This window comes from Pyrgilauda ruficollis, unplaced genomic scaffold (genome assembly GCF_017590135.1).
Source record: "Pyrgilauda ruficollis isolate IOZ18807 unplaced genomic scaffold, ASM1759013v1 scaffold87, whole genome shotgun sequence".
NCBI lineage: Eukaryota > Metazoa > Chordata > Aves > Passeriformes > Passeridae > Pyrgilauda > Pyrgilauda ruficollis.
The window spans coordinates 1,081,632-1,105,350 of record NW_024530710.1 but is presented as its reverse complement, the minus strand read 5'-3'; the positions used below and the strand labels follow the sequence as shown (position 1 = coordinate 1,105,350).

General features: G+C 42.1%; 1 protein-coding gene across 7 annotated transcripts in view; it reads left to right on the top strand.

Annotated features, from left to right (window-relative positions):
* The window catches only part of CYRIB (CYFIP related Rac1 interactor B), a 74,722-nt gene extending 62,595 nt beyond the window's left edge, over positions 1–12,127 (top strand). For 5 of the 7 annotated variants that reach the window (XM_041488087.1, XM_041488090.1, XM_041488095.1 and 2 more), the window contains 9 exons: positions 850–971; positions 2,649–2,754; positions 3,767–3,903; positions 4,531–4,608; positions 4,704–4,820; positions 5,948–6,027; positions 7,151–7,277; positions 8,883–8,953; positions 11,341–12,127. In XM_041488087.1, the coding sequence (XP_041344021.1) occupies positions 850–971; positions 2,649–2,754; positions 3,767–3,903; positions 4,531–4,608; positions 4,704–4,820; positions 5,948–6,027; positions 7,151–7,277; positions 8,883–8,953; positions 11,341–11,404 (902 nt within the window). In that variant the 3' untranslated portion in view covers positions 11,405–12,127. The remainder of the gene's footprint in view (positions 1–849; positions 972–2,648; positions 2,755–3,766; positions 3,904–4,530; positions 4,609–4,703; positions 4,821–5,947; positions 6,028–7,150; positions 7,278–8,882; positions 8,954–11,340) is intronic. The other 2 variants (XM_041488093.1, XM_041488094.1) reach the window with 1 other exon arrangement.
* The last annotated feature ends 11,592 nt before the right edge of the window (positions 12,128–23,719 follow it).

Sequence of the window (23,719 nt, the reverse complement as noted above, 5' to 3'; positions counted from 1 at the left end):
ACTAACCTTATAACTTCCATCATTATTTTAAAAGAATAAATAAATTGGTTTAGGTAAACCATGTCTGAGATACTTGTCCTAGGTGATTGTTTTTAAAGGCTAAAACCTTTTGTCGATTCTTCTCAAAACATCCTTCTTACAGAATCACATTTCTTTAAAGATGTGCATGTAGCTTTGTGAAATTATGACCCAATATACTTTTGGGAAGCCCTTAGCTAATTAGAAAAAAATGGGAGACAGCTTATATCTTTAAAGACAGTGGACAAAAGAAAAAAGCCCTTCACAGGCTCACACTAGTGTTTTTGTTCTCAGCTCTGATTGTGCAATGAGTGCAGTAAAGAATATGTTTTGAGAATTAAATATATTTAGAAGTAAAATACATGGCTCCTTTCCCAAGCACTTTAAGATGAGGCAGACAAGATGGAAAATAATCTGATGCAGTGTTTCTGGATAATAATAGACATGGACACCTCCTGTGCTGTCTGCAGTGAGTGTGTCTTTTGAGTGCTTACTTAAGTTTCTTCCAGTGAGCCTCTACTGCACCCCAAGGTGAGATTATATGATAGCCATAAAGATAACTCATCAGGATTTCTTCTCCTAACTCAATTTTAACTAAGTCAAGAAGATAGAATCCAGGTGCATTTTTGGGATGGTAAAAGAAGAGACTACTAAAATGAATACAATTAGTCTCTTGGAGTTCCTTATACATTGTAGTAGCTCTTCAGAGAATGAAAATTCTTGATGAGTTGCTGCATGAAGAATTTGTCCCATAGGTGATGGTGTGCCTATTGAATTCCGTGTTGTTGTTAAAAATAAATATATATACATTTAATATGTTCTGCTGTTTAGATGCCCAACCTACAGAATCTGAAAAGGAAATTTATAATCAGGTGAATGTAGTGTTAAAGGATGCAGAAGGAATACTGGAAGACTTGCAGTCATATAGAGGAGCTGGCCATGAAATACGAGAGGTGAGCTAGAGTGTTTCAATTGTGCACAGCCTGTGGTTGTTCATTGTCTGATCCTAACCAAATACTGCTGGGGTTTAACTTTGCTTGCAGGAGCTGTTTTGGCAGAGCATGTTGTCTTTTAAAATCACTGTCTTGAATTTCTGCTCTGGAATGTTTCTTTTTAACAGCAAAACAGATGTTGCTTGTTTCAATCATATTAATCCACATATGTAATAGCAAATGATGCTTCTCAGAGTTTTGGGGGTATTATTAATTTGATTTTTCTTTGTGTTCCCACATAAGCTCTTCTTGAGTTAATAGCGAATTTGTAAAGAGTGCGGTGTAACTACAGTGCAATTCTGAATAGTGTTGACATCCTCTTGTATGGTAACTGGAGAAGCCTGGTTTGGTAATCCTAACACAAAAGGCATCTCATTTTCACTCCCTTTTAATTGGCTTTTATTTACTAAAGTAGATGTTTGGAACAGAAGCAAGTTCCTGTACAGAATGTCACTCAAATTTTCCTTTGTTTAATAAAGGGTGGAATACATATTCACCCAACCCCCTTTCTTTCTTTCTCACATGCAGCAATGGGGGCTGCTTTGCTCATGAAGGAAGGAGTTACTCACTGTAACATGTCCTTAAGAAATAGTATTAGACAGGAGGAGTCTCTGTTCACTCCATGGCAATTTGAGATACTCAAAGCCATTCAGGTTTGAGAGTTTTTCTCTCCATGGAATTGATAAGGTAGGTTTAAGAAGGATGACAGTGTCACACAAAACCCTTAGGAGGGGAGACAGCTTACTTGTTCTTCAAGGAAGGAGCATGTTCAGGGACAGGCTGCAGGATCAGGCAGGAATGTGTGTGTGCAGATGCCATGGAGAAATGAGAGATACTCCTCTGAGAGGAGGTAGACATGGCAGGAAGGGAACTTTCTAGGACCAGAGAGGAGTGTGCTGCAAACCACAGCCCATGGTTGACTGAAGCAGTTCTTGAAATCTAGAACTTGACAGTGAAAATTCTGCAGGAAGGTTATGACCATTTTAATTTCTGTTTTTTTAGTATATTTTCAGTTGCTAACTGGTGAGGTTGAATTTAAGGTATTATATGTCTGGGAAGTTTACTGTAAAGACAAAGTCTATAAATATATCCTTCAAAGCTGTGGTATATTCTATGTACTGGTGGTGCTTTATCTTGTTGATTATGCTTAAATGTTCCTGCTGTAATAGTTAGCTTGAATTTCACAGCAATTTTTTTTCTTTGCAAATTTGGGAATTAGTGATAGATACCAACATTAAGATGAGGCTTTGATCACTAATTTTTTTTTCTTTTGCTTGGAGTAAGCACAGTAAAGTTGTTAATTTTAATTAACTACGTCTGGTTATGTAAATTTTCTTATCTGCGTAATTTGATTTTTAACCATTTCTTTATACTCTCTCCAAGTTGTTTTCCTGTTCAGGATGCTTACTTTCAACACAAATTTTTAGACCTTTTTGGAACAGACATGGGTTAGTACATGCTTGTCTCTCAACTGAAAACTTCTTAGTAGGTAGATATTTAATTATTAGCTCTTCAAACAATTGTCTTGCATAGGTGTTCTGGTTTTTTTGTGTTTTGTTGTTTGGGGTTGTTTTGTCAGCAGTGCATCAGTTATTCCCAATCCAAGCATACTTTTTTCCTCTCTTTTTCTAATTTAAGGCAATACAGCATCCAAATGATGAGAAGCTGCAAGAGAAGGCATGGGGTGCAGTTGTTCCACTAGTAGGCAAACTAAAGAAATTCTATGAATTTTCTCAAAGACTAGGTAAGTGGAAAGGTGTTAACTTGGGGTTTTTTTTGTCTTAATTTATTAGTATATTTGACATATTCAGATGTGATCACATCTAGGCCAACTACTTTGTGGAAAACAGCTCATATTGCACAGATTCCTCCTTACACTGGATAACAGCAGTCTTGCTTCAGTGGGATGTCTGAGAGGGGAGAGTGAATGGGATCATCCTTGTTGCTCTTCCTCTGCTCCTTTAGTAACTCAGTAATCAGCTGATTGTCTGGAAATTAGTGAACTAAATAATCAGGAATTAATTTTGTCAGTTTTTCTGATACCAAGAATACTTAAAAGAGACTGTATTATTCCTCCCTAAACACCAGAAATTATTTGCTGTGTGGAAATGCCTGATCTTGGTTCATACACATGCAATACTTGAGATGGTGCTTCAAGCCTCTTCTGAAACTCACTGATGTGATGGCTATGCTGATAAAACCTATGAGACTTGTTTTTTCACCAGCTTTCTGTTGTTATCTCACTTCTAATCAAATTTATTAACATAGTTTGTAAAAAATCTGTTTAAAATATGGAAACTTGTTGCAGGCAAGTTCTGCTTTTTAAAATGAGTGAGGTATTTTTCTCAAGAAGATGAACAGGAAGCTGGATTATAAATTTATTTTAAATAAGGTGTGACTTCTGCTTACAGCTATGTGCCTCTTGAATTCTGTGTTCTCCTAAAGGCTGAAGTCTGCTAACACAGGTTATTGAAACATGTTCTACACAAATGCTGCAGACAAAGCTTGAGTAGAACTTTTCAAGAAGTTTTTTTCTGTGGCTGTCAGTGCTGATGAGACCCAGTCTGTACAGCAGTTTGTATGTAAATATGACAGCAGTAGACACATAGATGAGCAATTCATCAAGTCCCTTTATTATTAATCACCATGCATTTTGGCAGCTGTATATTTGAAGTCTAGCATGCAGCATATCAGCCAGTACTGATACAAGGAGCAGGTGCAGGTGTGTGTTGCAAACTCCTCTCCTGTGCTTGCAGAGGCAGGACTGCGGGGCCTGCTGGGCGCCCTGACGAGCACTCCGTACTCCCCAACGCAGCACCTGGAGCGAGAGCAGGCTCTTGCTAAGCAGTTTGCAGAAATTCTTCACTTTACACTCCGATTTGATGAGCTCAAGGTAAGAGCTTGTAATCAGGAGGGCTAGAAAAAGAAGCCAAGTGTGTTTACTGAAGTAATTTGGATGTGTTCTGTTCTGGGATAGAATGTGCAGTGGATACTCAAATATCCAATATGCTTGGCTTGCTCTTGTGACCTAGAGTAAGATTAAACTGGAAAGCAGATGAAATACCCTATTAGCTTTAGGCACTTGTATTTCAGTTCACATTAATCATGTTTCTTCACCCAAATTTGGCATATCTCTTGGGATAATGCTTTTGCTTTTAGCTTGTGCGCACCCATAGTCTGTCTGTTTTCTTGCTATGTGCAAACAACTAAGCTGAAATGATAATTAATTTGCTGGTCTGATCCTTGGAGTCAAATCAGCAAAGCAATTTTTTTCAACCTACTAATTTCCAACTTGTATTTAGGAGGCTGTTTCTTTTCTCATTCCTTTTAGAGTTTGTTCTGAATCTGAGAAACCAGAAAGCTTTATGTTGTGCTTACAAGTTCCAAACATGTCACAGGTCTTTTTGCTGCACTTCAGGAAGTTGAATATTTTCTTGTTGTGTGTATTATATTTTATGAAAACTTGTCCTTACTTTTCTTGAATTTGTCACAACTCTCTTTCTTTTCCATATCCACGTAGATGACAAATCCTGCTATACAGAATGACTTCAGCTACTATAGAAGAACTCTGAGCCGTATGAGGATTAACAATGTCCCAGTAGGTAACCCTTGGATAAGATGAAATGTAGTCTTCTGCTACCACCTCTCTTCTTCATGTACAGAGCAACTAAACCCTTTCTTCTGTTTTTTTAGGCAGAGGGAGAAAATGAAGTAAATAATGAGTTGGCAAACAGAATGTCTTTATTTTACGCTGAGGCGACGCCAATGTTGAAAACCTTAAGTGATGCCACAACAAAGTTTGTGTCAGAGGTAAGAGTATGAATTTATATGGCTTGGATAATGTACTTCACAGCACTGCAAGGCCAAACATAATGGGCAACACAACCTGCACCAGGCCTAACCTGGCATCTAGGAATAAAACTTGGGGTTTGGAGCCTCAAAAAATGTAATGTGTCTTTCCCAGGTGCTGGAGAGTTAGGAACTCCAGCCAGGCACGTTGTGTATACATCCCCAAAATTTAGTGGATAGTGTCACTGTAGCAGTGATGGCTTTCTCAAGCAGGGAGCTGGGGCAGGTATTTTGCTTGCACTGTGGTGGTGGTTTAGAGCAGAAATTTCAGAAAATTGAAAGGGAAACAGCTTGATTCTCTCTGCTTGAAATAGGGAATGGAATAGAAATGTAGCTGCCTCTTCTCCTTCCCAAGACTCTCTTGTTACACTGTGTAAAGCCAAGTATACTACATTATTGCAAAAGGGAGAAGGAACCTGAACTGGAAAAGAATTTCAGTATGTTGACACACCCCAATTTACCCTTGACTACCTAAGTAAATATTGGTTGTAAAATCCAATCACTACAAGTACTGTACTTGCCTTCTGGTAACTGTGATGATTTTTGGCTTACATGCAAAGAATGCTCACTATTTCTTAGTAGAAAATAATTTTGCATTACATAATTAATGCAAAGTTACATCTCTCTTTTAATATTTTTTTCCCCCCCGAGTTCTGCTTTATGCTTGAAATACCTTAAGGAAACGGTCCTCTTATTTTACATTTATTTGTGATGGTTGTCTGCCACAATTTTAAGTTTCACTCTTACAGCAGGTGAATATATTTGGCTATAGAAATTTTTGTCTTTGAACGAGAATATTAGATGATGATTCCTTCAAAAATTTCCAAAAGTCATTCATGTCAGGGGCATCGTTCCTTGGCTACAAACAAGCAGGCAAAACCCATGTGGTAGCCTTTGCTCTGTAAATTGCTAGTCTATATGATAACATTTAAAAAAAACAGTGCAAGACTACCTGACTTACCACAGTTGTGTTGATGTTTTTAATTGCTCCACATTGCTATGCCAGCAGATAACTGATTTGACTTGGGTTTTGTAGTATAATATTTAACAGTAATTGAACTGTGGAAACTGTTCACCTTCTTTTGCAGAATAAAAATTTACCAATAGAGAATACAACAGATTGCTTAAGCACCATGGCCAGTGTGTGCAGGGTCATGCTGGAAACCCCGTGAGTACCAACACTGCTTGGGTTGGGTGTGAGTCACCTCTCTGTTTCAGACCTGACTTGTGATGCAAGACAGAAATATAATTGGAGTGATTAGGAACCGTGATGTTTCCTTTTTACCAGCCTAGCTGTTTACACTGACATGAAACCACCTTGTTTCATTTTGCCAGCCACGGAAATCGTGCGGTCTACTTTTCTGAACATATTAATATTTAAAAATAGAATGGCTATGGAAGCTAGACAACCTCTTGGCACTCTTTATAAGTGGTTTTCTCATGTATTATTCAGAGAAATAGGCTATTTGAGCATGATTGCCTAGGGTCTCCTGAAAGAGGGGCTGTGGGCAATGCACTGGGCATTGTGTCCTTGCTGCCTGGCCTGGCTGATTGCTCTAAAAAAATGACAGTGCTCCTCTCAGGGGAATTAAGAGGCAACTTCTAGGCATGAAGGCAATTAGTTGTCTTCTGTACATTTGAGAGGCACTGGGAGTATGACCAAAGTCACACAAATCTTTGGTTATTTTTTTTAATCTGTTTCTTCTTATTCTAAATAGTTTTGTATTGGTAAAATTACAGGGGCATGAGCTCTGTCTTTTAAAATAAGTTTCTGTCCAAATACCACAGGATGTTTGTTTTGGAGTACATTAAGATTTCCAAGCATTTATACTCTTACTCTTCTTAGGAATGGACTGTTCCATTTTAAAAAGCAGTTAAAGGTTGTCCAGTCGCCTCTCCTTTTTTCCTCTAAGTCAGATCTTCTGGTGTGTATTAGAAAGTGGCAGAGAAAAGTGTAGGAAGCACTGAAGACAAAGTTAGTATGTATTGTTTCAATCTTCTTAAATTTTCATTTTTTAAAATAAAAATTTAAAAATAGTAATGGTTTTAGGTTTGAGAATTTTTATTAATCTCCAGGTAACTTTCTAAACAAGCATCTGACTTTTGGCAGGTTATTGAAAGGAATAAAGAAAACTCAAAAGTTTGGGGTTCATAGATTTGGTTGGGTTGGTTTGTTTTTTTTCTCTGAGGATTTACAGTGGAATTTTTCTCTTTAATCTTAATTAGGGTGTTACTAGTATGTACTGTTATCTTGTGTTTCATAGATAATAAGCTGTGTTTTTAAATTGCAGTGAATATAGAAGCAGGTTTACAAATGAGGAAACAGTATCATTCTGTCTGAGGGTAATGGTGGGTGTCATCATACTCTATGACCACGTGCATCCGGTGGGCGCTTTTGCCAAAACTTCAAAAATTGATGTAAGTTTACTGTTGCTAAATTATCTCCTGAGAATTTAAATTTTGTGTAGGCTCCTATTCTGTCTTGCAGATTCTAGTAGCAGGTGTATACACTGGGTTGGTGCTAAACACATAGCTGTGAGCAAAAATGTGTGTTTATGTAGTGAAAAATACAAACTTCTATGCAGCTTTTTAATACTACTTCAGACATGTAAGTAGGTCATGAAAAATCTGTTTTTATGTAATTCAGGTAGTGTCTAGAAATACTTGTAAGCAGTGGTTGTGATGAAAGATCCAGATCAGAAAGTAACAATGGCCCCTGGCTTGTTCCTCACTGGTTGGTAAATAGCTCAGTTCACCATCCACCACACTGTGAGTTTCTAATTCTCTGCTGTTGTTTGATAGTAAGTCTGTGGAACACATGCTGTTACTGTGTGGTTTTGTGGTTATTTCAAATGGAGTATTATCCCATTGTATTAATTACAGTTGGTCATTATTTCACTGGCTGAATGTAATAATTCTTAATGGATTTATGATAAACATGTATTTTTGCTCACAGTTCCATTTTTTTTTTTGAGGTTGATAAAGCAGAGCTTGAAAGTTGCATTCACTAAAGTTATCATAGAATGGTCTGGGTTGGAAGGGACCTTAAAGATCATCCAGTTCCAGCCCCCCTGCCATGGGCAGGGACACCTTCCACTAGACCAGGTTGCTCCAGGCCCAGTCCAGCCTGGCCTTGAACACTTCCAGGGATGAGGCAGCCACAATGTCCAAAGTCATTCTCCCTCATCTTACCACTACATGTGGTTGTAAAATGTCTCTTTCAAGCTCTCTTGTAGCCCCCTTTAGGTACAGGAAGGTGCTCTGAGGTCTGCCCAGAGCATTCTCCATGCTGAGCAGCTGCAGTTCTCTCAGCCTTTCCTCACTGGGCAGGTGCTCCAGCCCTCTGATCATCTTCATAACTTTTCTGGACTCGCTCTGGCACAGCCATGTCATTTTTCTGCTGGTGACACAGAGCTAGGTCCAGGTGGGGTCTTAAAAGAGCAGAGCAGAGGTAGATAACCAGCTCCCTTGCTGTGCTGGCCACATTTCTTTTGCTGCAGCCCAGGACAGTGTTGGCTTTCTGGCTTGCCAGAGCACTTTGCTGGGTCATGTTGAGCTTCTCATCCAACAGCTCCCCCAAGCCCTTCTCCTCAGGGCTGCTTCCAGTCCATTCCCTGCCCAGCCTGTGTTTGGGCTTGGGATGCCCTGATCCAATTGCAGGACCTTGCACTTGGAGTTGTTGAGCTTCATGAGGTTCACAGGTTCCACTCTCCAGCCTGTCCAGGTCCCTCTGGATGCCTTCCCTCCCCTCCCCTCCAGACTGTCAGCCACACCACTCAGCTTGGTGTCATCAGCAAAGTTGCTGAGGATGCACTTGATTCAACTTTTTAAGTGGCTAAGCCAGTCTGTGATAGGAAGATGTAATACTGAAAGCTTAATTCCTTTCTAATATCCAGAAAATGTCTTTACACTACTGCTATTTTTAAATAATTATATTTCATCTTTTACATACTGAATATAAAACATTCCTGTAAAATCAGAAGGTATTAGCATGCAAAAAACGGTAATTTTTTTAACTCCTAGATGAAAGGATGCATCAAAGTTCTTAAAGACCAGCCTCCTAACAGTGTAGAAGGCCTTCTAAATGCTCTCAGGTACTCCTTTTTGTTTCTTGGGGCTTTTTTAATGTTTTGATGTGAATTTTCATGAATTGTCCAGGGCATTTTCTTTACAGCAAAGTTTTAAGTGACTGTCACAGGGAAAGGTGAATGTAATTATTGCAGCCTTTTCTTCTAATGTGTCTTAAGACAAGGATGTGTGAAGAAGCCTCTGTGTTTTAACAGGGTTATGAATTTGCAGTTGTTCATTCTAAGATAACCTTTTCCATGCATGCAGGTTAAGAATGAGTCAGTATGGGACGGTAAGTAACTAGAAATTGTTCCTTTTCAGAAAGAACTAAAGGCATGAGTCTCTGCTGTAGAATAGATGAGACAAGAATTTGCCACATTAATTGGAGAAGTAAAGAAAAATTAGTAATTCAGTATATTAAATCTAAAACCTGCTAATTTGGGTTGTAAAGCTGTATCTGTAGTCAGTCACGTGTTTGTTGTGTGGGTGTCCAGCATGGGAGAAATGGCAAAAAGTGCAAAAATGTGACAGGCAGCTGAGGTCTTTGTTCCTGTCCTTGCTTGGAAAAGTATCATTACTCTGGTAACAAATAACTGTAACTGGGTGTTGTTACTCATGGGCTTTCTTGGAATGTGGAAGCTTTAGTTTGTCTTGTCTGAAATTGTGCAGTTGTGATTTGTTTTCCTTATTTGTAGTGAAGCTGCTTTAATTTCATTTGCCCTCTTTTTATTTTTTGTGTCATGATGTGGTAAGGAGTTAAATAATGTGGTATTGTAGGTGGGTTGTTTTGCAAAGTTGATTCAGATTGTTAGTTAAAATTTAAAAAATCAATTCCTAATTTGAAACTTCATGTGATTATTTTTATGCTAAAATCATGTTCATCTCTGAACTTCATAATGTGATCAGTCTTTGAGATGATGATCAGTAAAAACACTGGCTTCCAGAGGGAAAATGCTGCATTAATATTTATTTCTGACTAGTTTATTGTGATTGCAGCTGCCATGATCACCAGTCTTTACTAATAGCCCATTTTTCCCATCATTGCTGACACTATGAAAGTACAAGGAATGTGTAGTTCAGGTGCTCACTGCACTAAGCAGAGACATTAACCATTGGTTAACTGCACAGTTAACTTTGTGGTTAGCAGTGGAAATCCAGTCCATGCTCTCAAGCTGTGCTTTCCCTGCTCCAACCCTTTCCATGCATGGATGCTGTACAGTTCCTGGTTTTGTACATTTGATTACTCTCTGGGTAGGATATTTGAATCATTTCTAAACCATGTTTGGAATTGTTAGGAGGAGATGCAGGGGTGAGCTGCTGTGTGCGCATGTGATGAAAACAGATGTCATTGTGACAAATTAAGTCCAAATCTAAGTCTTTGATTCTGGAGGAGTGAGAAGTCCTTGGGTTTTCCCAAGAGACAGATAATGTGTTTCAAAAACAAATGGAAGGTGGTATAGGATTTCGGAGGGAGATCAGCTCTTTGTAATTTCAAATTCATCTGAGTATTGTAATCATGTTCAGCTTTTTCACATGGGCAGAATACCAAGTGCAATAACTTTTCAGGATTTCAGAAAACCTTAGGCTGCTTATTTGTTGAAAGTATGAATTACCAAAAAGTGCTGAAATCTACAGTGTTATTAACTTCCAAACTAAAAAGTCATTATATATTTATCAAGTGTACACGTAAAATAGTACTGCAGTTGTGGCTAACAATGGAAGTGTTAATTTAACATGTTAAAATTTAAATTACAAAGTAATTTTATTTGCTTTTAAGTTAGTTAGGAAGGAAGACAGGAAAATTAATCACGCAAAGTGAGGATATCTTCAAAAAACAGAGATAGCTAGTTTTTTTATAGTGATTTAAAAGTGTACTATTATCCTAGAAAATTTTGAAAGGGGAAGGAGCTGAAATAAGCACATGTGTATGCTCTTCAGTTTTAGCAGTATAGTCATTTAACTAAGCAGGAAATTAGGTTGAAAAGGGATTCAATCCATTGTCATTGAGGGATCCTGGGAAGGTTTGGTCACTGTAACTTATGGAGAAGAGTTCCTCAAGCTGTCGTATTTGAAGATGTTTCCCATGGGCAGAGCCCTCAGAGTTAATTGATTGATAATTACCTGTTACCAGTGGTGCTGTGAGCTTACTGTGAAAGGCAATGTCCAGCTGAGGCTTATTTTGAGCTCTCCTTGGTGCAAGGCTGCTAGATTTTTGTTCTGATTGACAATATCATTTTCTGATCAGAATGTGTGACTTGTGTTCTTGGTGACCATGGAGTGAGTGGGTGATGATCCATGGCTGAGGGTTTTGCTCTGGTGCAGTCAGGTTGAGCCATAAACAAAGAAATTACACATTTGTGAGCTAAAGTGCAATAGCATTTATGTTCATCTTGATTTTTATTTCTGTGTTTAGGTACACAACAAAGCATTTGAATGATGAGACTACCTCCAAGCAAATTAAATCCATGTTGCAATAACAATTACCTGGAATTCGCACCTGCTGTAGACAGTATTCTGCAATGACTGAGATGCACAGATTTTTTTTTTTTTAGTGATTGCAACTACTATCTCGTTCATTCTTGCTTTTTATTTTCTCTCTTCCTGTTTACTTTTTTTTAATCACTTTCTTGTACCTAAGTAAGCTCAGACTTCTTTTCTGTGCCAAATCAATGAAATTTATCAATTCTGGAAGTATTTCTACTTTTCAGAATAGCCATCCTAAGTGGCAGCTAATTATGCGTTGCATTTGGATTTCTCTGTACTGGGGAAAGATTTGTGACTTGAACTAAATATTTTTAAACTTGTGGTTTTTTTCTTTTTTTGAAAAACTAATATTTAATATTGCTTCTTCTGCATGGCAAGACTGCCTACTTCTGCTATTTAAAAATCCCTTGATGACTTCATTTTCTATTGCAGCTTATTTTCATGTGGAACCATGAGGAAACTAAAAGCAGATTTGTTTAAATTAACTGTGTTTGTACAAAATGGTACCCAACACAAAAGTTTTTTTAAATGAGTAAAAACTGTTTTGTTTAAAAGTTACGTTTGCATTTTGACTCATTTTTGTAAGGATGTATGTTGTATGTTTAACCTTTAATAACTAACGTTAAACTGTGGTGTGTGCGTAGCAAAATTACGTATGCATGTTCATGTCAAATGATTGGCTGTGGATAAGATAATAAAATCAGCTTTCATTTTTCTAAGTGTGGTTTGATTTACCAGTATTTTGAGTGAGATGTCTTCGTGCTCTTTGGATTTTTACAAAAAAATAAATTTATAAATTTTATATAGTGAAAACTCTGCTGTTTCATTACCAGTAACCAGTTGCTTAAGCCACTGATTTAAGCCTGGTATGTTTTAGGGTTCTTGCTTTCCACTCTGCTGCTTCCCTCTCCCTGAGAATTATTACTCAGGTAGGGTTTGTGGTGAGGAACTTGGTGCAATCCATATAAATCCCAGTGGACATGGCTGAAGAACCTGCATCTGAGCTACCCATGCTGCCTCCTCATGCAGCCATCAGAAATTACTCTGCACAGTGGGCTCTCTCCACACCAGTGGTGGGGAGATGAACTCCCCTTGCTCTGTACTGCTGTGTACTCCTATGGATCTAGGTATTTGTACTGTGTAAAATCTGAATAATCACAGCATACTAAATAATGTTTCTTCCTAGGGAAACAATTTATAGCAGCAAGTCTTACATAGGTTGGTGAAAAAATTAAAACTCTTTTGGGAGTGAAAGGATTGAAGGGGAAAAGTTACAGCCCTTCCAGAGGACTTTGACAGTTTGGAGAGATGGGCAGATAGGAACTGTCTGAAATTCAGCAAAGGCAAATGCAGGGTCCTGGACCTGGGCAACCAGCACAGGCTGGGGACTGAGCTGCTGGAAAGCAGCTCTGGGGAGAAGGACCTGGGGGAGAGCAGCTGTCCATGAGCCAGCAGTGCCCTGGGGTCAAGGCCGGGGTGTCCTGGGGTGTGTTAGGAGGAGCCCTGCCAGCAGGCTGGGGAAGTGATCGTGCCCCTCTGCCTCACCTGGAGTGATGTCTCCAGTTCTGACCTCCTCAGGACAAGGCAGACATGGAGCTCCTGGCATGGGTCCAGCACAGGGACTGGAACATCTCTCTCACAAGGAAATGTTGAGGAAGCTGGGCCTTTTCAGCCTCAGAAAGAGAAAACTGAGAGGGGACCTCATCAATGTCTGTCAGTGTCTGTAGGGAGGTGTCAAGAGGACAAACCAGGCTCTGCTTGGCAGTGCCCAGCAATAGGACAAGAGGCAATGGGCAGAAACTGATGCCCAGGAAGCTCCACCTGCATATGAGGAAGAACTTTAATGTGTGGGTGACCGAGCCCTGGCAGAGATTGCCCAGAGAGGGTGTGGGGCCTCCTCACTGGAGATATCCATGAACTGTCTGGACAAGATCCTGTGCCGTGTGCTCTGAAATCACCCTGCTTGAGCAGAGAGGTTGGTCCAGATGACCCACTCTGTTCCCTTTCATCCTGACCCAGTCTGTGATTCTGTGAGAACAAGAATTGAGAATGACTAGAAAACTCTGGGAAATGGCACGTTTTGCACTGATGAGCAAACATTAGCACTCCTCATGTGTGGCACCATTGTGATTATGCCTAACATGAGTTGTCAGCTTCTGGAAAGAAGACTTGAAACCTGCAGACAGGTGTGACAGCCCTCAGCTTTATTTGGTGGACAAGTAATGTTTTGTAACTTTGCATAGTGTGCTGGCTCCAGAATGTATCTGTGCGACCAAGCTTGATTTCCTATGGATATTCTTTCTGCACCAACAAGAATTTTTTTCCTTTTTATATTTTCTTTGTTTGTTTTGAAAAGATGAAATCTGCAAAATCATAAACCATGACACTTGAGGACTTTGGAGGAGGTTCAGGTGTGTACTGTGGGTATCTGTATGTCCATCTCTCAGGACAATACATTTTTTCTTTCCGGCCAAAAATGCTTAGCCAAGGTCTCTGTCACAGAGAAACCAATCCATGTGCTTTGCTGGCCAGAGGAATATAATACTCTTGCTTTGACATGATACTTCTCTAGTCCTTGTGGCAAAATCACAGTTGAATCAAGCTGAGGAAAGACAAAACTGGATTTGTTTGGGCTTTTTAAAAAGAGGGAAAAAATAATCTTTCCTGGAATCATGTGAATGCTACAAACTGTATACAACTGATCCTTCTGCAGGGATCTGAAAGGGAAACTGTCCTCATCAGTCCATCACCCTGAAGAAAAAATAATAATTTATCAGCCTTGTTGCTGTGAATGCAGTTAAGGAATAATAATCCCAGGAGGAGCAAATCATGCTCCTTCCAGCATTACTTTTTGTAAGTAAAGCTTTCTAAAGGAAAGCTAATTTACAGAGAATGGGTTTTAAGCACAACTTTTGTATTTGACAGGTTTTACTTCTGATTTTATTGAAAAACACTTGAAACAGTAAATCAGGCCTGAGTGCTGTTGTGGCAGAACCAGCCATAGAGCAGATTTCTTCTTTGTCTTGCCTCAGTGGCTGCTGCCTAAAACAACACAATTTCTTCAGTCAGCTGTTTTGGACAGATCTTCCTTTCTGCTGCCCTGATGGTATCTTTGCTTTTAAACATCGTTCTTGTGGTCTGAGAATAATTGGAGCTTTCCTTTTTTTCCTCTGGCATTTGTGTTTTGCCATTTCTCTGTGTACACAGCTGGGACAGGAGATTAGAGCTGGCTTGCCTTGGAGTTGTCTGGCCCACTGCTCCACAAGCTTCCCCACTCATGAGGTTTCCAAGAAAACAGGCTTTTCCAGTGCACCAGGCATCAGCTGTTTGAAGTTTTGAGCTGAAACTGCTGTGTGTTTCTGCTCAAGCTTTGGTGTTTGTTCCTTGCAGAACCATGCTTTAATCTTGCCCTCTTCGTTTTTTCTGTGCCGGTGGACAGGAGAGCAGCTGGCAGGCCTGGCACTAAGTATGAGTCACTGAACAGCCTCTATGTAAGTTCTGGGGGGAAATTTGCACTGGATGACACCACCCTGTTGTGTGTGATGGCCTGTAATTTTGGGGCTGGGCTGGCTAGCACTCAATGATTAAAATAAATGCTGTGCTCAAATTAGCCATCCTCCCCGTGCTGTGAGCTGGTGTAACCAGCCTGTAGCTGTTGTGGATAAAAGGCCTTCTCCTCACAGTGCTGTGTCTCTGAGTGTAAACACTATTGCTCCTTCTGAGCCTCGGATTCCACCACACACACTCTGGGGGAAACATGTACAGTGGTGTGTGTGGTGTGTGTCACAGACAGTAGAGACTGCATGGCTGACAGTGTGTGCCATGATTTGAACAGATCTGGAGAGGAGGATCTGAAATGGCCTTGTTTGATGTGGGCTTGGAGCTTTCCTGTGCAAACATCTCATTCTGGATGAACTGTGCTCTGGCTGCTTTCTCCTGGCTTGCACAGCCAATGCCAGCATGTCTTTTGCAGCAGGGATGTGATTATTCTTCAGACTGCTGCTTCACTTGAAGGTTGCTTGTCTTCCTTTTCTTTGGGTTTGCTAAGCTTGGTTCTGTCCCTGCAAAGACTTAGACTGGTGAAATAACTAACAAGGAGTAGTTAAGGCAGTTGCTGTGAGTTTAAAGCTAGTTGTGGGATTTGAGAAGTGTGTCAGTAGGAAGTTCACTGTCACGGTTCCCTGGGTACGTGTAGTCACAAGTCCTGTTGGATGCAGGAGGCATCCCTGAGGCTGCCTTTTTTGGCTGTGGTGATGGGATTGCTTATTTTTCAGTCTTGTGAAATAATTCTATGAAGCAGCTTCTTTTGTCAAAACAGAAAGCTAGCTCTAAATTACCAAGCTGTTTGCTCTTTCTTGCCCTTTTTGACTTTTTACCAGCCTAAGGAAAGTTTTTTGAGCGCTTCTCCCAAGCCTAGTATAATGCCTGCTGGCAGATCAATAGTAGCTGTTCAGGGGCAGTGGAGCAAGCACTAAAGCAATCCCAGTATAAAGTTCATGGTATTGATTTGCATATGAATTTTGTAAGGAATTGCGATCACACAGGGTATTTAAAAACTGGATGATTGCAAGCAACTTGGTGTGATCTGGCCAGTGGTCTGGTTCTCCCTGTGCTAATGACCCTTTCAGGCTGGTTTCATCCCTCAGTTTTATTACTGTGGTAAAGCTGGCTGGACAGGATTACCTCTTCTGTCAAGGTTACAACAAAGGGTTGTAGCTGATAGGGATAAGCTGACCCTGTTTCTTACATCTGTGCAATGCTGTGGACTCTGTCACAGCTGCAGCAGTGAGAAGTGGGCCTTTATGCGGTACTGTGGGCCACTGGTGAAGTTACCAAATTCCTGCACGTATATTAAAAATTACAAGATTTAGCCATGTGGTAGAATGAAGTTTTCTCAAGGGATTCTGCCAGATTAAGCACTGGTCTTCCTGATCTGAACATATACAGAGATACCATGTGCTGCAGAAAGATGTCAGATACAGCTGACACTGCAGAATCACTTGAACCCTTGGATGTTTTATTATGTGGATTCACTGCTGTAATTATTTCACCAGCAAATGCTCACGTGCATGGTAGGCTGGTAACAAGTTACATAGACTTGGTGTGTTGTGAACATGTTTCCTGAGGCTGTTGTTGCATGTCAGTGGTCCTGGAGCTCTCAGGGCCTCACTTGTAGGCTTTCCTCAGTTGCTCTGCTCAGTGACGTGTTTACAGCTTCACCCAAGACCCCCTGTTTTTCTTTTGAAAGCATTAATCTTACCTGTCTTATATATGGAGTGTGTTGGTGCTGTCACTTATCTTCCATATACTTCTAAGGAATTATTGAGGACAGGTCTTAGGATGGCTCATGAGACCTCTAGTTGTGAAAGAGGAGTTGGAGAAATTCAGGAGGTGTATTTGTCTTCTTCCCCTCAGCAGTGTGCTGTGAACTGCAGCAGTCTGCTACCCCCTGCAGGCTTCTGCCCCAGGGCCCTGCATTCCCTGCTCGTGCCTGAGCCCTGTCCTGGAGTCAGCAGTGCATTACTGCAGGGATCAGAGGTGTCCAGTAGTTAAGGTGAGGAGTTACAAGCACTTGCTGACCATGATGGTGAAGTGAGATATAGGAGTGCTGTGCCCTGTCCTGGTTCCTGCTGTGGGGTTCCCTCATTAGAGGTGGCAAATTCCTGTTTGGAAAATCCCAGGGTCTCCATAGGAGTGGTTCTCTGCATTCTCCCCTTCCTTGCCATTCAGGGTGTATCACTGATGTCCCCATCCTCAGAAGCAGGGAGAGATCCTGCTGCAGGTTACAGCGGTGACCTCTGTGGTCATGGTAGTCTAAGACAGCCCCAAGTCAGAGCTGGTCTGGCAAGAACAAATAGCTGGCCTGATCTGTGGCCTGACCCATCTCCTCCTTGGATGCAGGCAAGGAAACAACTGAGCAGCTTATTTTGTCTTGCTCCCTATGTTCCTGCAATGTGTGATTTCACATGTGCCTATTGTGTCAAAGTGGCTGAATGATAGGCCAGCGTCCAGGCTTGGGAAAGGAGTATGTGCACACATCCAGCTCATCCAGTGGGCTGGAAACACACCCATCATGTGAAAGGGTGCATGAGATGTGTCCAAGTGCAGGGTAGAGAGAGATGAGACGTTGCAGTTTAAAACTGATGTCCCCATAACCAGCTATGTGACCCCTGATCAGTATTGGTGTAATTAAACAGTGTGGGAGTTCTTTACTGGAACATGTGAGCTTAAGTAATGTGGCCGTCCTAGCTTTGCTCTTTCTGGCTTTAAAGCAGTTGCCTTTATCATCTTTAGTACCCTTACTGTTGTTTTTAAGGTAATAGACTCTACCTTCAGTACTGTACATCTTTGAAATGACTTGTAGTGCTTGAATGTGAAATGCCACTTGGAGGCTCAGGCTAGAGATGCTTTTTTTTATGGCAGCTGATTGACCATTCTGGCTAGAAAAATGATGATGTAATGCCATTGGAAGGAAAGTTGGCTGGTGTCACGAGGAGTTTCCTAACACTTCTTTTACGCTAGCGTAAACATCTTGTAAGAGAACTGTAAGAGGGTGGCTCCTCAGAGACATTTAATCTACATTGAATAAAGGGCAAGACATGTCCATTAGGAAATGTTACTGCACTGAAGTGGCCCAGACTGATTGACAGGTCTTTTTCATCTTAAATTGAAGTTTGCACTGGAAATTACGTTTATGAGGTGTTCCTGCATAGGCAGTTCAAGGTGTCAAAATCCAGAAGCTGGAAAGCATTGGATCAAAATATCCTCCACAGAGCATCAAAAATGACTGAAAATATAACTTTGGCTGGAGTGGCAGAAAGCTTGCTTTTGTATTGTGCAAACCAAAAACTGCTCCCAGAAAAGCTGCTGCATGTTGGGAAAGAGAAAGCAGCCATCCTGAAGATGGCAGTGATGCTCTTCTCAAAGAAGCCCTATTCACTGGCTGAGCGCCGCTGTTCTTTGAGAGGGACTGTCCCACCCGCAAACTCTCCCTCCTATAAATTACTGCAATATTGCTTTTTCCTTCAAAGACTCAGTGATCCATTGCTCTCTTTATTTCTCTCCCCATTTTGACACATTAACACAACTTGCTTCATGCTCTGGCTTTGCAAATGAGGAGCAATTGAAGCGGGAACGTAATTGCGCGTCTGCTCTCAAGGAGGGAATGCGTTTCGAAACAGAACGGTCCCGGACTCCAAAGTTGTGCCTCTGCTGATCTGCAAGTCTCTAAAGGATTTTGAAATATGCTGTTAATCAAAAGCTAATTAAACATTTTAATTAGTTTTTACAGTGTGGGTTTTTTTATAGAAGGCTCTCTCTAGGTTCTTGTCATTGGTAGCTCTTGCTCAGGAAGAAGAGCAGGAAGGTTTCAGCCAGTTGCTTAGCTGAAGGAGACTCAGCCTCACAGGCACCATCGTCTTCAGTGTCTGTCCCTCTTCACCTATAGCAGGGAGAGCTGTCAGTGAGGCTTTGGGAATGATGCTGTTCACAGTTCATCAGCTTCTTCCCTCCAGCTGAATGTTGCTCCATACTTGGCCAGCTCACAGACCCTCTCATGCTTTGGACTCATATTTACCCTTCAGGTCTGAGTCCTGAAATAGCTCCCAAGCAAAGGGATGGCTCATCTGGGGCTTGGATCTGGAAACCCTTAAAAGAAAGATCCAAAGAGGAAACAAGCTCAACCCATCTGCTCAGGGGATAGATTTATTCTGCAGCCTGGGGAAGTTGGGGATCAAACCATGGGAAATTTCTGTGGTCTGAACCTAGATCAGCATTTGTAGTTACTATTATAAAGTGCTCTGTGCATCTCCTGTGTGTGTACATCTCTCTCATCACCTCCTGTGCCACTCTTGTTAGCACTGTAAGGTTACAAGTAAACCTGTGTTGCAGGTAAGGGAGGAGCTGATTCTGGGCACTGCAGGGATTTCTTTAGCCTGTTACACCTCCCTCCCACCTCCCAAAAGGCTGGGGCTTTTGCTGGATTCTTATTCCCCAAAACTGTTTAGTGGTTTTGTGTTTTTTTGTGTTTTAAATAATGTCACTAACAACAGCCGCAGCTTGAGACTGCATACAATGCAGGGAAATTTCTGGGGTCTGATTATTCTGAGGCTGGGAATGTCCCACACTCGGTTTCTCCTGTAAAGGAAGAGTCTAGCTCTGAATCTTCACTGCGTTCTCGGGTCTGAGCAAGCAGCCAAGGCTGTGCTGAGACGTCCAGAGAGTGACTCCGAGGGGCTGTGTAAGGGGATTGGAATTTGGTCAGTCTGTGCTGCTTCCTCCTCAGCAAGGCGTTGGAGATGAAGGAGGGCTGCTGGAGCCAAGCACTGGGTTTTGGGGACACACCGAGGAGTGGCAGGGGCAGCAGACAGCCTGAGTCCCTCTTCAGACACAGCCTGATGCTTTGATAAAACACGCAATGCCTGAGCATCAGGGAGCAGGGCTCTGGACCTAAAACAATGTGTGACCAAGTCACTGATGAGATTGAGACTCCCTTTTTAAGGAGATTTTTGTGCAAGGATAACAGATATGCTGATTGGCACGGTGTAGGCTGTAAGCAGGGAAAGCAGGCAAATCTACATTGGGTGAGTTTCTACAGGTGCTAATCGAGCTGTATTTCTTATTCAGGAGTGATTTGGCCACTCAGCAGTTCTGTCACCTCCTCTAATCAACAGTCTGTTGCCTGAAATGCCCATTTCTCAGCAGGCAAACGTCAGTGCTTGCTGAACATCAGGTTTCAAGCACAAGATTTGAATTTGGGCCAGGAGGAAGGGCTGGTAACTCTTTAGTAGCATCACTGGACGATCAAAACCAATCAGCATGCAGAGCAAATGCTGCTTCCCTGCTTCCCACCCCATCAGTGTCTATTAGTGCTGCTGACCATTAGGTGCCATCTCACAGAGGAGGAATTTTTCAGGAAAATGCACAAAAATAATCTGAAGTTTTCATAGGGAGTCTCACACAGTGAACAGCAAACCAAACGGGCTGCCCAGGATTGGTATTGCTGGATTTGCCGAGTCCCACAGGAATCACCTTCCTCTCACTTTTTTGTTTTTCTGTCTGAATGCATGACCAGAGAAGCTATTTAGGCTGGCTGAGCCTGAGTGCAGGTGCTGCAGTGGGAGTGTGTTGTGCTGCATGGTCTGTACCAAAGTCAGACCATTGCTCCCAGCATTCCAGCTGGATGTGCCCAGCCCCAGCTGGCTGTCACCACTGCTTTGGAGATAGTGGCACATCATGGTGGCATTGTCAATGTACGTCAGTGCTGCCAATGTACCACTTGTCTGCTGGTCCTGGCACTGCCTGGAGTGCTTTGCTTGCCATGCTGTGATCAGCTCCATGGGCTTGGTGGATCCTAAAGAAACCTGTCTTCTCCTCCAGTTCAGCTGTGTCTCAGCAGGGCTCCAAAAGGAACCCCAGCAGGAGCCCCAACAGGCACGTTTGACTGGGCATCTCTGCTGAGGCTCCCTGCTCTCTGTATTGGCACTGCCTGACCTGCCCAGCTTGGGCATTTCTGCACCTCCTTCTTGCAGAAAGAACACTCTCACCCTTGGAGAGACAGTGGCTGTAAATCTGGCACAGCCTGCAGCACATGGGGGGCTCTCAGTAGTCCAAAATGCTGCTGTGTGTCACTGGACCAGCACTGGCTGCTCCAGCACAGCTGTTCTGGCATCTGCCCTGTGTTCTGCTTTATCAAAAAATCATAGAATTGTTTGGGTTGGAAGGGACCTAGTTCAACACCTCTGCCCCTTCTACTAGACCAGGCTGCTCAGAGCCCTGTTCAGCCTGGTCTTGAGCACCTCCAGGGGTGGGGAAGTCCACAAACTCTCTGATCACCTCTCTGCCTACTTGTAGCATTCCTTAGCTTGCACCTTCTCCAGAGGTGTGAGGGGAAAGATTGCTGGGCTTGACCCTATAATACTCAAGAAGTCACTAGGTGGTGTAGACAGAAGTTTGTGGTTTACCATCAAATTCCTTTGGTGACGTGGTACAGCAAAAGAACACATGTTTGGGCAGGAGGTGAAACCATCCTGTGTTGAGGTGTGGATCTGAGGATCATGATCAATCTTCACAGCTCTAAGGAGCATCTTTTGGCCCTCCTCTGTATAAAACCAAAACCAGCTGCTTCCACAATAAAGCAGTCCCCACGTTCCTGCCCTGGCAGACTGAAAGCAGAGGGGGCTGTAGCCTGGGCACACAGAGTGATGTAATGTCATGACTCATTTGTATGGAGGGACCCAGTCAAGGCTGGAGAGCTCTTGCTTTGGCTCTTAAAAAGTGGATAGTGAAAATTCATTGGGGGAAAGAAACCCCAAACAATAAATGGATACAACATTGTGTGGAGGAAAGAGAAGTAAAGCAGACTGCACATTAATAATTCAACTTCCAGAGAATTGAATAGGTCATATTGTATATCAATGAGTCTTATGGTCTTCCTGTATTGCTTTAGACAGTCGACCTGTGAAAGTGTTTAACCTTGGGTCCCCTACCATGGGAAGCTCTTTTCTCATTCTACCTCTTTTATATGCTAGAAAAACACTTTAATACAGTTTTCAGCTCCTAATTTGTATATTTATATGTGTGTGTGTATATATATATATATGCACATATACAAAATCCAGTTATTTGTAATGGACAAGCTATTAATTACAGTTCCTGGGAGGAAAAAAAAAGGTAGCTATGGTAATGTTTTTCCTGTAACAAAGCATCTGGGTTTAGATAATAATATATTTCTATAATTACTGTAGAAAATCAAGCGTTTGTAGCAAGCAAAGTATAAGCTACAATTGCTTTTCTAGGAATTTAGGAGCTGCTAAGCTCCCTCAGACCTGCAAGCCTTTCTAGCCCAGGATTTTGACAATGACCAGAACAGGGCAGACCAAGGGTGTTCCAAGAAACCCTGCAACAAGCAGTTAGGTTATCCCTTATCTCAGAAAAGTTTCCATTCCTCCCCTTCCCTCTGTAATTAGAGGTTAGCTAATGCCTCTCAAATCATGAGAGTTTACATCTTTCCTGAGACTTCATTTCAAAAATAACATTAAATATTTACTGCTGTAACTCTGGTCATGCTAGCTACTCATCAAAATGTCTCATCGTGGTTGGAGTCTTGCCAGGGCTTTGTTATCTTTCAGCTTCATCCCATTTTCCTCCTGCATGATAATTTAAGGATGGGTGAGAGCTGTAGAATGACCAAATAAAGAATGGTAAGTTTGTGGAAATTACTGGAAAACAACAATTTTTTTCTCTATATAGTTTTTCCATTTCATGTAACATTCTGTTGCAGGAGCACAAAAGCACGACACCACCACATTTTGGGGTTGTGTTCCATGCTGATTACTCTGTGTTGGTGGCAGTGCTCAAGCATCTTGCCCTTTCTGATGGCAGCTGCAATGTGCTGCTGGCTCAGAGCCACCTCAGGTGCTGGGGTTCAAGACCTGGGCTGGACCAGCCCCCTCCTCACCCCTCTCATGTGCTGAGGGTGCTTCTTGAGGGCAGAGCTGCAGCTGTTGCCCTGCAGAGAGCTCCCAAGGGGACTGCTGGTGACCCAGGCACCGAGCTGCTTGGGCACGAGGGATTTTGCAGGGCCTGGGCACAGCGTGCTGGGGAGCCTGTGCCAAATGAGGCAGGTGAGTTGTGCCAGTATGGAGGCAGATGTGGCCCTTGTGGGTGACATAGGGCACCTTTGGCACAGAGGAGAAGCAGAGTCAGACACAGAATTCAGCTTCATGGAGATGCACAGTGGGCTGGACACCCCCAGTCTGCCTTAGGGTGTGTCTCCAGTCAATTACCAAATATCATCCTCGTGCTGAAATGGGGCACAGAGCAGCCCCCAGCAATGTCTGATTTTCCTGTGAGCCGCAGGCTGGGGCTTTGTCTAACAGGTGAGAGCAGCCTCATTGCAGCCTCAAGGTTTGAAGTGATGGTGGTTCACTGCAGCTGGCAGCTCGCTGGAGCACAGAGCTCTTTGAGACACTTGGTCCCTCTGGGATGAGCCCCATGGGGCTGGGCTGGTGTCTCTGCCAGGCATGCTGATAGTGGGATGAAAGCAAAGCACTGGGGAATGAACAGGGCTCTGGTGGGATGAAACCTCATCACAGATTCCCTGTTTGGAGATAGTGATGGATGAGATCCTGCTGATAAACTGTCTGCTGTGATATTATCAGGATGGATCTCAGTGTTAAAAGCTGATTTTTGATGTAGTGGAGTTTAGTTTCCTTCCTACTCCTATCAGTGATAAGACAGTGATGTTTAGCTGGAATAAATACTCTGCTGTATTCTGCAGCCAGGGCTTTCTTTCCCCCCCTCATTTG